Source organism: Carassius auratus, unplaced genomic scaffold (genome assembly GCF_003368295.1).
Source record: "Carassius auratus strain Wakin unplaced genomic scaffold, ASM336829v1 scaf_tig00214320, whole genome shotgun sequence".
NCBI lineage: Eukaryota > Metazoa > Chordata > Actinopteri > Cypriniformes > Cyprinidae > Carassius > Carassius auratus.
This window is the reverse complement of record NW_020527612.1, coordinates 270,929-286,539: the sequence shown is the minus strand read 5'-3', so window position 1 is coordinate 286,539 and position 15,611 is coordinate 270,929. Positions and strand designations below refer to the sequence as shown.

Below are 15,611 nucleotides of genomic sequence, written 5' to 3'. Positions count from 1 at the left end.
AAAGCCATTTTCATATTCTTATTTTCTTCCAAATAATGATGCTCATAATTTCCAATGAGAAAGTAAAAGGTGACAAAGGCATAGAAAACCCTTGATGTTTAACTGAACAAGGAAGAAGCCTTCGGATGAAAACCCTATACAAATGTTAATTTGATTCATATTGCCTCATAGAATTAATGATACTGACAAAAGTCTCATACTTGATTATGACAGTTAATACTCCACTTTATTTTCTAGTGAAAAAAAATAAACTGAGCCTGTAATAAACTTTAAAAACAATCTTTAAATAATAAAACATTAAGGACACACTTTAATCTATTAACTGCTGAAAGCATCGAGTGTGGGGGGGGCTGACTTTATTCACAACATAACAGAGTACATAATAACTGTCTCAAAAAAAATAATAGAAAGATCTTATTAGAATAATCCATAACATTTGCAATGGACAAGGTGTAGACTGTGAACTGGTTATGGACTGCACTTAATGAAACTGTTGCAAGATGGATGTGGGAATGATGGAGGGCTATAGGTGGATCTGTGCTAAGGATGTTGTCCTAGGGTGTCTGGTGGAGAAAAGAGAGGAAAAAAATGTTAGAGCATTTTATAAGGAAATAATGTTACTGAAAACTTACTGTGTAAACAATAATACAATACTGGGCAGTGAACATCATGTACAATGCACACAATACTGTCAACGACCTCTGTACTAGATACTACACAGCTGTGCCACTGAAATCAGATTCATGAACATGATTGTCACAATATTTATTTGAATAATGTTTTTGGGTGAACCATCCCTTTAAGGTCCATGTTTGATAGAGATAATTGCTCATTAAGCAGTATCGCTGTGAAAGCTGACAGTAATGAATAAAACTGAACAAAGTTCTGACTACCATACAATCAAACAGCACAGAGCAACAAACCCAAAGATGAACTGTGTATGTGTGCCCAAACTGTGTGCCCCTACATCCTTCCCGATTTTGTCCTCCAAACAATGTGAAAACTGAAGTCAAAGAAAACAAATATAGTGAATGTATTTATGTAAGTTGTGCTACACATTAGCCAAAAAAAGGGTTAAAATACAAACATGACATTGTAAAAAAAAAAAACTCTTTGCTTGCCATTTTAAAGCATAAAACATAAAAAATCCTAAAAACAAAACACCCATTAAATGTTAACTGTTATGGGGAACATGTATTCACGTTAATATACCGTATATTCTGAAAATAGTAAATTTAACATAGCAATTGTTTTACGTGTAGTAACTGTAGTAATTACATGTATACTCCTTTACATTTAATGCTCTCATAAATATAACATAGAATATTAAACCTACATTTAAAATAAATATTTTAGTACAACGTAAATTGTAGTCAGAATCATTGCACTCCTATTCTCTTCAATTATTTCCAAAATTAGACAAGGACTCTACCATCAAATGTAAGTTGTGCTCTGGAGAAACATGACTCAGGTCCACACACATCTGTCAAAGCATCTGTCAGAGCAAACTGCAAATAATATTTCTTTACTGAAGCATTTTCTCCGCTACTTTCAAGTTTTGTACTCTGTATGTGACCCAAATAATCCTATCTACTCCAAGTTATAAAAGATGCTGCTGGTTCAGATTTAACAGAAGACTTTTAATTGTATGGATGTCGCCATCTTTGATAATACTTTACTATACTACTTTCCTTTAATTAGAGCAGCGGTTCTCAGTTCCAGTCCCCGTGCCCACCAGCTCTACATATTTTTGTAAGTCTCTCTTTTTGATTCAGATAATCAGCTCGTTAGAAGAGAGCTCTGTGCATAACCTGTGTTCCCATTGACATGGTCCCTACAAAGTGTTCATTGCTCCCTACTCCCTTAGCAGGGGATATCTGTTGAAGTTTAACTCACTTCAAGAACATTCATTCATGGATTTGTGCTGCACAACATATTCACAAACAGACAAGTGTGACTTCATATACCTCTGTAAATAAATACAATTTAAATACTGCTTGACTTAGTTACTTGTTCATATAGTTACTTTTCACCACAGACAGCAATCGAAACACTATTGTAAGCAGTTGTGTGCAGAGAACATTGAGACTCACATCTGTAAGTAGATGCGGAAAATAAAAATAAAGAAAATAAAATGTGGCATTTTATCAAATTAATCTAGAACATTATTTAATTAAGATAATTGGTTGCAGCCTAAAAATTACCCATTCAAATATAGACAACAGTGTGCTAAACAACTGTTTACATATAGGAAGAGGTTTGGTGGTGAACAGTGGGAGAAAGATCCTCACCCAAAGTTTGGCCTGTAATATCCACAGCTGGTGCACCCAGAGGTTCTGGTGAGCTGGCTGCAGAATGAAGGAGATCCGCTCAAAATCTGCTTTACAACATTAAATCTTGGTTATATGAGGTAATTCTTCTTGAGTGGTCTAATGGTACTCAATGGAAGTTTGTTTGACACCCCCAAGTTGTTTTGGTATACAAAATACAGTCAACATTGTTGAAACAACAACAAACAACAACAACAAAAAATATATACCTGAAAGAGGAGTTTGTGGGAGAAGAGACAACTAGATCTGTATAGATTAGATCATGGTGGTCTCCATAAATAGACCGGTTGCAAAAGGATGATGGAAGGACTACAGCCAAACATCAGGACAGAAGTCTGCATGAGTCGGGTAAGCAGAATAGATTGCACTGTAAATAAACATCATTAAAACAAATGGTAAAGTCACTAAATCAAAGCAATTTTGAACTAACTATATGACATTATCACACACACAGGTTTTTTTAAGAGCTATAACTTGAGTCTCTTTGTTTATATTTATGCGTGTTATGAGAAATCTGGCAATCAGAGATGCAGGATGCTAGTTTTTATTTTTAAATTACCCCTTCAATGTCTTCATTAAGAAATGTTCAAGAAAATGTCACTTTTATAGCAAAAGGCAATAAATATCATTATTATTATGATTATTCTCTATATTGCACAAGGCTGAGCGAAAAACTGTGCATAATGTGCACATGCATGTCTTTAGGTCACAAGGTTTGGAATTTTATGGATTTATAGTATTGCATACATTTACATTTCTAACAATTATAGAACATAAAATAATATTCTTTGTTTTTTTTTATTTTGCCATGCGTTTAACGTGACGTGTATCGCAGTTGATTTGGGATCAAATTTGTTTGTTGCTAACTGAACATGCACCGCGGTTGGTTCCAAAACGCGTTGCTTCAACATATGGTCGGTTAAAACGGTTTAAAATTAGTTCACTATTAAAAACCTTTCAACAATCTCACCAATGACAAACATACTATCATAAATCTATACATTTCCACCTTTCATACTTTACCTCTCAACCATAACTCCACCACATCTTGCCCTGAGGACTTCTTCATCCCTTGGCTCATTGGCGACTCGCGCGCGTACATCGCCACCTATGGGGTTGCCCAATTTATAATAATAAAAAAAAAGGAACTCTCAGTCTGGGGAAGAAAATAAAGAAGTAAAACAAAACAAAAAATTATATGGCTTATATTTTTGGTAACACCATTGCTTTGAATATAATAGGAAAACACTATTATTATTATTATTATTATTATGTTTAATGCAAAGTTAACGCTGTGTGTCATTATATCATTGTACATAAAAAAAATATAAAAAAATGAAAATAATTATTTTTCTTAAAAACTTAAATTCTTACTCGCGTGCCAAGCCCGCGAAACCGGGCAGCGGTCCTATATAAGCAGGGGTCTGTGCCCAGCGCGCACAGCCTGACTCAACTTTGAGTGACATCCCCAGCAGTGCCTTTTCCTGAGGTAAATTACTTTTTACTTAACCTATTTAGTGAAATGACTTTTTAAAAGTATGGACCGACAACAAAAGTAAATGACATTTAAAACTATGAAGAAAGAAAGTAATAAATTGTAATTATAATAACAATCCGTCTGAGGGAACAGTTCGTTTTTCTGAGGGTTATACTACTAAAATAAATAGCAGACGTTTTAACTCATGAAACCAGTTAAATTGTAGTAAAAATTGGACTTATAGAAATTTTTCTTTTCCGTTAATTGTATCACATTTCACGAAGACGATTTCCGTCGTTTAATATATAGTTACAGGCCGCTCATCAGCGCCGTTAAACACCGAAATGCCGTTACATCCGTGTGACGTCATTGCTGATAGAGCCAATCCGCTCCGTTTGAGAGACGCTCTTTCATTTTAGAGTTATGTCATGTTAACATTACTTTAAAAGAGACCAATCATACAATTATTCTTAATAATATCTTCATTATTCACAATTGTATGGAAAGTAGTGCGTTGTCACTTGTCAGGTTTAACCGCGAGCGCGTAAACCCTTTCTCTAACACACGCTGGCGCGTGCACTTAGAGAGAGAGCGAGAGAGAGACAGACAGAGAGAGAGAGAGAGATAAAACTCATAAGCCTTGACACCTTTATAGAAATCGGTGATTCTCAAGAATGAAAATGCATTTTTACTTTGGCTTATTTGTTAGTGGGCTGTAAGGTCTCATCAGAAACATTGCTCTGCATTCTTCTTCTTATCATGCTTTATTAAATAATATTATACATATCCATCAGAGACTATAAACTTTGGGATTTAATAGACTACAGTGAAATTAATTATCTTCTCTCTCTTTTTCAGTGTCGATTGCCGTCTTATTGTTGTAAGTGGAGTCAACGTCATTTCTTATTTGCCAGATTTATCACAACATGTTTAATCAATAATCACTGATGAAAGTGAAAACATAATGTGTACAGATATATCTCACTCGTATGCGTTGTTCTTTTTCTCTCTTTTCTTGTTTGTCTACAGTAGCTACATACACCACAACGGCTCTTTTAAGAGCCACATCTTGAGAACGTCTTTGACTTTGTAAGTATATATTTTAAATGACCACTCAGTATTTGGGTTTAGATCAATTACAACAACATCATACAGCATGTTAGTAATGTCTTAATGAAGACACTAAAGGAATACATAAAGGAATAAAAATAAAAAAATTATTAAATGCATGTATGAATGAAATGGAAACAAAACTAGCATCGTGCATCTGATTTGCCAGATTCATCATAACATCCTAATTAATCAATAACCACTGATGAAAGTGAAAACATTTTAATGTGTACAGACATATCTTACTCGTATGCGTTCTTCTTTTTTGTCTACAGCAGCTACATACACCACAACGGCTCTTTTAAGAGCCACATCTTGAGAACATCTTTGACTTTGTAAGTATATATTTTAAATGACCACTCAGTATTTGGGTTTAGATCAATTACAACATCATGCAGCATGTTAGTAATGTCTTAATGAAGACATTAAAGAGATTCTTACATACATAAATACTAGCATCCTGCTAGTCTCTGATCTCTGATTTGCCAGTTTCATCATAACAATTGATTTTTGATACCAGGAATTCACATTTTTAAACGGATAGTTCACCCAAAAATGTTAAATCTGTCATTAATTACTCAACCTCCACGTCATTTCTATTTTCGAAACACAAATTAAGAAACAACACACGGCTGGCCCTCTACCTGAATGTTTTCATGGATCTTCACAGTACAAAGAAATAAAAACCTGCTCTTACACTCTTAAACTGGACCAGGCCAACAGTTTTGTTTACATTGATGGGAAAGTTGCAAAGCTGCAAAATATAATTTCAGCGAAGGACATTTACGTGGCCTACACTACCTTCAACAATCATGAACCTTTTTTTGATTATCCCCTTCCATCCTCAGAACTTGGTATTCATCTAGTTGATGGCATCTCAGGACCAACACATTTCTGCAAGTTTGAGAACATTGAGGCGAAAGCTTTCTTAGTTCCTTATGACCGTAATTTTGTTTCAGTCCCTCTTTTACACACACACTAATTTTTATTTTTTTTTTGGACTTGCTACTTTTATTTTGGGTAACTGAATCATGCATATGAACAACTGAAATGTAATAAGAATCGTTACACTTTATGGGGCTTTAGGTTGTTCCAGCTAAAATAAAACAACAACAAAAAGAACATGTACCTGATAGTGGAGTTCGTCGGAGAAGGGAGTACCGGTCCTGTAGCAAAGTCCTGGTACTCAGATGGCCACTCATGGTGGCCTCCATACAAAGACTTGGACCGGTTACTAAAGAGCGTCAGGTTGATGGAGGCACCACAGCCAGATAAGGGTTGGACCAAGCATCAGGCCAGAATTCTACATGAGTCGGGTAAGCAAGTTAAAATACACTTTAAATAAACATTAAAACAGATGACAAAATTACTAATACATGATATTCCACAGCTTAAGGTTTTCATGAATTAAGTTCACATACTGATAATTCACATATTGATAATTTCAGCATCATTTGACAACATTTCCAAAAAATGGAAAAGGGCATGCTACACTTCTGACATCTCAGAATCTGAAAATTCTATAAAAAGAATTCACAAGTAAGTTGTAAAAATACATATTTCACTTTAAAAAGATACATTGAAAAGTAATTTCAACAAACAGTAATATTCAGTCTTCTGAAACTATAGAAAGTTTATGTGAGTAACAGATAAATTTATTTACTTATAATCTTGAATTCAGCCCTACCTTTTCACTCACAATTAGTAACCAGCCATGTTCAGTTTCTAATGCAGGGCTCGACATTAACGCTTTTCAGCTTGTCCGGGACAAGTGGATTTTGTGAAGGGGCAAGTGAAAGAATTGTACTTGACCGACAGGACAATTAACCTCATTAAAATTTGAATAAACAATAACTAGGGCAGCACGGAAACTTTGGCGAGAATGACTCTGATTGTATTACTTTCAGTGTAAACTCTGTTTAAGGTCACATAAGTTGAGGCTCGTACAGCCTGTCTGACTCGTGGAGAAATCAAAACTATAAGCGCAACAGCACACACAAAGAAACAAATGTGAACAAACATAAATATTGTAATTCCATCAGGTGCGTGATTTCACATAGAGCAGCTGTTACTAAACAGAGCCATTGATCACAGACATGCTGTGCAAATCCTAGCATATAATGAACTTGGATTTGCGCAGCTTGTCTGTGAACCATGGCTCTGTGTAGTAACAGCTGCTCTATGTGAAATCACGCACCTGATGAAATTTACCGCTGATTAGAGAACCAGCTTTACTGAAGAGATGTGCATTAATCATCGGCTGATATATATCGTGCACCCCTATTTAACAAAGTCTATACTAAAATTATTTTAGTCCACCAACGTTAATCCGGTCATTTATCTCCAGTCTGGTTTAATTGTCGGACTAAAATCACAGATTTTGCGATATGATTGGTCAGCCTGCATGTCAATCAAACTTTCTGCAAAGGGTCAATTTTGCCAATTTTTTTGCCACATTCACGTAAGAAGAGCTTTTTTATATATATTTTGGCCTTTTCCTAACCTTCCTGGGTTATTGTACGGTGTCAGAAAACCTGTATATAGACCACAGAAAGTAGTATGCACCCTTTTTGGAGTTTGAATTGGAAAAGGAAATTACACTGTATTTGTTGCTTTTTTTTGTTTTTGATTTCTTTTAAATTGACAAACATGCTAGTTTATTACCTATAGAATCCATTTTTGTAAAATAATCTAATTCCCTGATTTTGCTCTTAGAAAGAAAACATTCTCATCAGATGATGAGCTTCATGAAACCCCCAAAAACAAAAGTTAAAATGAATAGAGACAAAAATCCACCTACACCAAAAATCCAGCCCGCACCAAAAGTCCCGCCTGCACCAAAACCTCCAGCACCTCTAAAATACATCAAGACAAAAGGTAAAAATACAATAAAACAGTTAAATGACTAAGGCATAATAGTGTGTGACTGCTGAGTGCTATTCTTTTTCAGGTCCTGTTGTACGACCTCTGCTTACAACAAGCAAAGCAGTGAACTCTTTCAGCAATTGTGAGTTTTAAATTGAGAAAACTGATATTTGTGGATGTTTTGTTCCATGCTCAAGAATGTTCCTTAGCCATGGTAAGATCAATGTATAGCACAGGCTCTCGTGATTTGTTGGTTTACATCACTTTTCTTTTTCAGCGTCACCCAATTCTGTTGCTATTTTAACAGTTTAGGACAGAACTACTATCATTACATTCATAACTTGAGGATTTACATACTAATGATGATTTAATAATAAACATTTGGTTGCCAATTAGAAGTGATAGCAATCTCAAGCTTTAGTAAGGCTTTGTGTAGTACAAAATCTTGTTTTGTGAGGCAGACATAACATCTACATACCAATTCTTTCAACAGCACTTGTTAATCACCACCAAAGGGCCATGGAGAAGCCAGAGCAGGCCCGTTTTGAGACTTTCCCCAGCTGTCAAGGTAACAGGCTCTACATGAGTACTGTAAACACAATGTAAAAGCTGTAAATTCACTGCATTTATGACAACTCAAAAGCCTGACTCCATAACAGGGTGGGTCAAGTTTCCGATTGCTGAATAAATAGATGACATGCAGTTTGTAAACTTATTATTCAAGTTGATTTTCTGATCATATTTTTATTCCTTTAATGAATAAAAACCAGCCATTAAAATGAATGTGTCATGTAAAATTATTTAAATTTACCAGTTCCATCATTGTCAGCTCCAGATGTTCCCGTGAGCTTCTCCCAGGCAGATGAGCCACAAGATCATTGGGGTGAACACTCACCTGACATTCAAGGTAAAAAAAAACAAAAAAACAATTAGTATTTGGTAAAAGAAAACAAAAAGGACAATTACTGTACACACATAAGGTAATTCAGCATGTTATGTACAATCTGTCAGAGAATGCATTTTCTTTGCTGGGACCTTCAAGTTCCAAGCAAGAAAGAACACAGCGTAAGTTGTATGACTCACTTTTGGTAAATACTGTAGGATTTCATCTAGGTTTACTATAGAAAATGTGCTCTTGTTTAAAGCAAAAAATTTAAAGCTAAATAAGCTAAAATACAAAGAAATAGAGAGCACAATTCAGTTGAAGCAGCAGAATGAGTACCTTTTGTAATGTTAATGAGCTTCTCTCATTCAGACCGCCAGCTGGAAACTTGGGAAGAACACCCATCTATCACTCAAGGTAAAAAACATTCATTAGTATATGGAGGAAATCAAAAACACAATTGCAAATGAGTCATGGCCTAACACAACCTAATACAGTTTTTTTTTTCACTTTTTCTAATTAGAGAACAAATTCTCTGCCTTAAGACTCTCTCAAGACCAAAGACCATCAACCACACAACAAGGAAGAATGCAAAGTAAAAAAAATAAAAAAAGTCAATTTCAGTCATTACTAGGGTATCACTAAAAGGGGTCATATGCTATTTTAAAGACCATTATTTTGTATATTTGGTGTAACAGAATATGTTGACATGTTTTAATTTTGAAAAAAAAAAAAACATTTTTCAAATACTGTACACTATTGTAGTTCCTCTATGTCCCGCCTCTCTCAAAAACGTCATTTTCAACAAAGTCCCTCCTTCCGTCAAGCACAGGCTGCTCTGAATGGCCAACTGACCCAATGCATTGTTATTGGGCGAACATCGCAAGCACTCGTCGGAAATGCAACGCCCCTTTCCATAATTGCAAGCTTCATCTTTCAAAGTAAATATCAAGACTGTTAATAATGTCCTTCGTTTTACCATCAGTTCAAGCCCGAAAGGGGAACAGAGTCACGTGACAGACACAGTGATGATGCAGTACACAAGCCACGGTTAAGACAGCTTATGTGCTATGATTTCTGACAGTCTGTTTACTCTGCTGTGATGTTACCCTCACACACACACGTAGTCACACAACATGTTACTCTACGCTGCACAAAACTCTGCATTTGAACAGTCAATAGCAAACACTTAAACTATTAAGAAAACACTTAAAGTAGCTGATTCAGAATAAGCACCAGATTCAATTCAAGTTTATTTGTGTAGCGCATTTTACTATACAATCGTTGCAAAGATTGTCATAGCAAAGTCGGAATTTACCTTTTTTTCTTTTTTTTTTTAAATAGCGCACAGCCAGCCTTGTACTCTCCTAGGTTCACAAAACTGTCATCCATTAAATGTGTTGTACAAATTTGAACATCTGGGCTGTTCTGTTGTAAATAAATCTTAACAATGATTCCTCATTGCATATACTTTCGGAAGGCCACATAAAGAGCTTTTGCTTCGAAACACAAAGCATCTCCCTGACATGACTGCTTTAACACTAACTGCGGTTCCTGAAACCACACCTTTTTTTTTGAGTGAACATTTGGGCGGCATTACGCAAATATTTCCACATCTTGACGTAGATGTGTAGGGGCGTGTTTGAATGAGCCGTTTAGCATGGTCTGGATCAGCCTTATCTTTTAGATAGAATAAATCCTTTAGTGGGAGACTTTAAGCTTTGTAACTCTGTAGATCTTATACATGTACAAATACCTACATAACACACTGAAGAAAAGGAAAAATAGAAATCACATTATATGACCCCTTTAGGAGCCCTTGAGCCAGATTTACTAAACAGGCCAAATTAGCATTAGAGCACAATTCCATAAATTTGCCGATGGGAGGGAAAATTATGCGTGCGATTTACTGACAATGCAAACTTTACAGAACAGACGAAGCCAGATCATTCCCACAATAACCAGTGCAATCTACCAAGTCCAGCGCAAATTACCACCTGCTTTAAGAAGTGCCTTTTTTGGTCATTAAAAATATAGCAAATACAAATAATTTGAAGAGCACAAATGTTATTAAATCATTGCGTTATTCATCTTAATACTCACCTCCCATAAATTTTGTGTCTCAAAGGAAAACTACTACAAATGCATATTCAAGGTTAAACGCAAAAACAACTGTCCACATCTTTTTCAGCACTAATTCTTTACTGCGCCTCTTTAGTAAATCCTGACAGTACTATTTTAACACCAAAAGAAGGTTTGTGCTGGTGCAAGCTGTTAGTAAATCTAGCCCATATTGTATCAGTGTCATGCACTGTCAATATAGCAAATACAACTTACCAACTTCACCTTTCTTAACTCCAGCTGTTCCAGTGAGCTTGTCCAATGAAAATGAGCAAGAAGATGCTTGGGGTGAACACCCATCTAACTTTCAAGGTAAAAGAACATTCATAAACACATGCAGTAAACACATACACTGCAAATTAATAACACTAGGTTTATTAACATTACATTTTCTGTACAATCCATCAGAGAACACAATCTCTGAACAAAGATCCTCAAGTACTCACCAGCCAAGAACAAATAGTAAGTCATTTGTAATTTTTTTTTTTTTTTGCCTGTTGACAGCATCGTTGCTCAAAAAGTATGTGTATCATCAGCCTAAGGCTTTAAGCATGTAGCCATATCTTCAGAAACTCAATTTTTCATGACGTGTTAGTTTAATCACATTTAAGAGCTTTATGTGCTTGCAGGTGCTTCTGGTGTGAGACGATGGAGCTGCATCACTAATCAATGTACACGTACGTTAAATTGAAGTGCTTAATTTGTTAAATTATACATCTTATAGTTCAATTAAAATACTCTCCCAGATAAACTTACTGTGTTGCAGCTGTTGAGAGGACAATTCTGGAGGCACTTAATGAACTGGACATGAAGATCAATCATCTGACTTCAGTGGTCCAGTCCCTTGCAGCAAACAACCGTTCCAGTGCTCCAGTGGTGGACAGCGAGGATGATGTCTTCCCTCTCACAACCATGGAGGAACTAGACAAACTGGAAAGAAAATTATCAGAGAAAGCAATGATGCAAAAGATGGTAAAAATCATTGACATTTGAAGGTTTAACAGTTGCAATGAAGTAAATAATATCTATTATATACCCGGTTTCACAGACCAGGCTTAAGGCTAGTCCCAGACTAAAATGCATGTGTGAGCTGTCTTAACTCAAAATAACTTGCAATAACATTTCGTACAATATGTCAGTGCCATTGTTTCATCTCAAGATGCACACATGCAGCATTTTTATAAAAGCAAAACTAGGACCTATAGTCCTGATTTAAACTAATCCCTGTTCTGAGCTCAGTAGTAACTGATTACATGCAATCTGGATTACGTAAACAGATTCTAGTAAATAAAGAACTTGTAATTATATAAAATTACATTTTATAAAACTCATAATCAGACTACAGTTACTTTTTATGGATTACATGATTAAAAATTTACAATATAGTAATAGATTATTCTACATTCGATTATTAATGTTTAAGAACATAGCATCTGCATCAACACATTGATTTTTACAACAAAAAAAAATTGTCGTCTGATCACCTAATATATTTATTTAAAAGTACTCATGAGATTTTAAAATATATATATATTTTTAATAATTAAGTGTCACATTTCTATGTTCTTTGGTTCTGCGACACTGGTTATGGTCACATGACATGCAGGTAAACAAATTAAACTTTTTTTTTTAAATGCTTTATTTTAATTTAAAATCTTTTTGTGATTTAAATAATTATTAGCTTCTCATTAATTGAACTCACAAGCCTCCTACAGTTCATTCACAAACACCAGTTTGAGAAAACTTGACATAATATATTATTTAATGCATTTCATGCTATAAATAACAACAATTAAAATATATTTACTTACTCTTTGTATTTTTATGTCATATGGTACTTTAAATATCCTATTTAAATTTGATAGACTACTTTTAGATTACTTTTGACCAAACTCATCTGATTACATTATTTAAAACGTGTAATGTAATGGATTTCTTTGCTAACTACAATTTTCTAATGTAATTTGGAATCAGTAACAGATTACAATTTGTGAGTAACTACTCAACTCGGTCTGTGAAACAGGACCATAATGTTTGGGCATTGTCTATAATGTTTTGAAATGTGTTTTTATTTTTAAGGTGAACAGGTTATCCATCAGTGGAGGACACACACTGAAGAAAACAATATGGAGAATATGCTCCAAGGTGTTTGGTCCTGTAGCCAAACAGCTAAACTGGTGTGGTAGGGGAGAAAAGCGAGGGATCAGGAAAACAAACATAGGAGCACTCCTAATAGGTAAATTACGTCCAAAATGTTTTCCAATGCACAGTGTACGGGGAACACTTTAAATTAAGGTTCATTAGTTAACATGAACTAAGAATTAACAATACTTCTACATAATTTATTAATCTTAATGTTAATTTCAGCATGAATCAATGCATGCATCAATGCATTATTAAAATCATACGTTGTTCGTTAAAGCACGATTACCCCTCGTGAGCTTTTCATACAGATTATTAGGCCTACAAAACATAATATATATTATGCATGTGCCTAGCAGCAGATATATGCCGTTTTAACAGTGTAAAACGCGGTTTCATACTCACAAGAGCGTTTTAGAAATGTTAACTTTTGTTTTACGATTAACAGTTAGGCTAAGTGACGAAGAACTGTTGATGAACCACAAAATCAGCTGTTACCGCCACTTGACTAAACCACAGAAACAACTATTCGTCAATATTAATCTAATACTTATCTGTTTAATTTACTTTATATAAAAATCAAACGTACACCACACATATTGATGACAATGAATCTAGCTACGTACCTCAGTTTTCCCGCGGCGATCACTTCCACGTGCGCGTCGATGTGATGATTTGTAAGCACATGCGCAGTACTGATGAGGAGTCGACTCCAAAAGAGTCGATTCCTTGAATCTGACCAGCCCAGTTTTCGAAGTAGACTTGATATAAAATTATTAATATTCAACTCAGGCTGTGTCTCCACTAATCTGGGAGTCACTCTAAAAGAACCTGAAACCGGTACCAGTTTAAAGTTTTTATGACTGAAGCAGAATTTCAGCACCACTGGAAATGAACAGTGACCAATCAAATAGAAAGCACAGACATTAAACGTTCTACTTGTATGTTATATTAGCCTACATCACGCTGAGTGGCATTAAAAACAGTAGACAAACATTAATTGCACATCAATTATCTATATTAATTAGATAATATTAAGGCAGGCTAATCATTCTCAGCTAGTAACTCGCATCGGGATCATATGAACAATTAAACAGACATAAGACTAAATAAATGTCTTATTTTACATTATTTTGCGCAGTTAATGCATAATTCTTAAATGGATTTGTTTGGATCGGCATGCATTTATCTTACATGACTAATAGAATAATGAATAATTTAACTGATACTGATACAGACATTATAGCTTTAGGGAAGGACGGATGTTGAAATCATTTTTTATAGTTTGCTTATCATTGTCTAAATTCATAAGAGCCCAGTTTTAAAAAAAAACATATTTTGAGGATTTAATTAAACAATAAGTGAAAAAAGTTTTATTTGTTAAACTTATTTAAGTTTTACCTTTTAACATGCAGGAGCAGCTATGAAGAATCCCGTGCTTCCGTCGCCAACTGAAGCAGAGGCTGAAAAACACATTAAGGATTATCTCCGCTTGGCCCCAGGGAGAATGCCTTGTTAGTCAACTTGATTTTTTGTTGTTTGTTTGGTTGGTTCAGTATTAAAATAATAATAATAATAATAATAACATAAACGACTGCTTATTTTCATTCACTGTTAATAAAAGGATACAAATCATTCAACAGCATGTTGTGTTCTTTCATTCTGAGTGGAAAATACTTGGGGTTAGTTATTATACTTTTCTCATATGTGAAGACGCATGCATAATCAGTGTAACTAAAGCTGTGATCAATAAAAGGAACTATGAAGGAACGTATAAAATCGTACAATTAAGAACGACGTCTATGCTATGTAAATCAGATGTCTAATAGACGTAACATTCAAATATTAAACGTCTGTAATACTCCCGGAGATCGCTGGAACATCGGAAAAAGACGTCTATGCGACGTCTTCCAGATGAGCAAACGCCCTAAAAACGACGTCTCCCAGATGCAAAAGCATACATCGCACAGACGTCCCCGCGACGTACCTGTGCTATCTGGGATAGTTTTATCCTGATAAATTACAAATAACTACATCTATGATCTTCTAAAAGCCATATTTGACGATTCCACCTTTGAAATAAGAGAGTATTCTATACTGACCGACCGACACAATATAAACAGAAGTTACATACATTAAGGTTATACATGATATGCACTTCGGTAGTATTTTTCCATATTTATTGATTTATTTATTACCTCAAGCGAAAACTTACCTGTCAACCAATTGTCGCTGGGATTCTCTCTGAGCACGAGCAGAGATGAGCACTTCATCGGCCAGCGGTAGGGAGCCGACTCAGAGCCGACGTTTGATGAGCTGCGAAAACAGAGCATTGACTGAATTATATCTGCTTACGCTTGGCCGACACTTATTAGATGTTAGAGGTAATGTGGCCGATGTTTGGCACTTGGGCCGACGTCGGCCAGACGTACGTGTGCTGTCTGGGATATATATAAAAGCAATACCCACCAATTGAATGCTCTCCCTTCTTTCCTCAATTGTTTGGCAATTTGTCTGTTAAATTCTCCCACTTCACTGAAATAGTTATCAGAGAACAATCACTGTTGTGCCAACATAAATATCAGTAACAAAAGGGTGCACTGGGCATTGTGTGTCGTAGGCCTGCAGAGTAGGCTAAATTGTTTTTTGAACCGCCAAACTACTCATTCATTATTGCAAAACA

General features: G+C 35.2%; 1 protein-coding gene and 1 long non-coding RNA gene across 11 annotated transcripts; one reads left to right on the top strand and one right to left on the bottom strand.

The window, feature by feature from the left end:
• Positions 1–424: 424 nt before the first annotated feature.
• On the bottom strand, positions 425–14,663 carry LOC113091813 (uncharacterized). Of its 4 annotated transcripts, none has more exons than XR_003287446.1 (14): positions 14,558–14,663; positions 14,330–14,391; positions 13,555–13,759; positions 11,543–11,716; positions 11,003–11,090; positions 9,005–9,070; positions 8,594–8,677; positions 8,261–8,371; positions 7,718–7,772; positions 6,047–6,220; positions 3,354–3,438; positions 2,540–2,697; positions 2,292–2,377; positions 425–563 (listed from the first exon to the last, which is right to left on the bottom strand). It is a non-coding gene; the product is annotated as an uncharacterized LOC113091813 (long non-coding RNA). The 4 variants fall into 4 exon arrangements; XR_003287447.1 differs by lacking the exon at positions 14,558–14,663 and adding an exon at positions 924–1,003; XR_003287445.1 differs by lacking the exon at positions 14,558–14,663 and having other exon boundaries at positions 13,555–13,689; positions 14,330–14,409.
• Positions 8,282–14,478, top strand: LOC113091811 (uncharacterized). Of its 7 annotated transcripts, none has more exons than XM_026257440.1 (10): positions 8,282–8,350; positions 8,597–8,689; positions 9,038–9,082; positions 9,189–9,260; positions 11,027–11,098; positions 11,195–11,248; positions 11,416–11,457; positions 11,553–11,758; positions 12,866–13,022; positions 14,344–14,478. In XM_026257440.1, exons 1-10 carry the CDS (start codon positions 8,302–8,304, stop codon positions 14,445–14,447), a joined length of 894 nt encoding a protein of 297 aa, XP_026113225.1. In that variant the 5' UTR covers positions 8,282–8,301; the 3' UTR covers positions 14,448–14,478. The 7 variants fall into 7 exon arrangements, with proteins under 7 accessions (XP_026113225.1, XP_026113224.1, XP_026113227.1 ...); XM_026257439.1 differs by having other exon boundaries at positions 11,416–11,463; XM_026257441.1 differs by having other exon boundaries at positions 8,285–8,350; positions 8,612–8,689; positions 11,416–11,463.
• Positions 14,664–15,611: the final 948 nt, after the last annotated feature.

Bases quoted from the DNA above. Each gene is read 5' to 3' on its own strand.
- LOC113091811 (XM_026257439.1), top strand. From the start codon at position 8,302: ATGGAGAAGCCAGAGCAGGCCCGTTTTGAGACTTTCCCCAGCTGTCAA. The intron at 9,083-9,188 runs GTAAAAAACATT...TTTTCTAATTAG, and splicing joins ACACCCATCTATCACTCAAG to AGAACAAATTCTCTGCCTTA. The intron at 11,759-12,865 runs GTAAAAATCATT...TTTATTTTTAAG, and splicing joins AAGCAATGATGCAAAAGATG to GTGAACAGGTTATCCATCAG.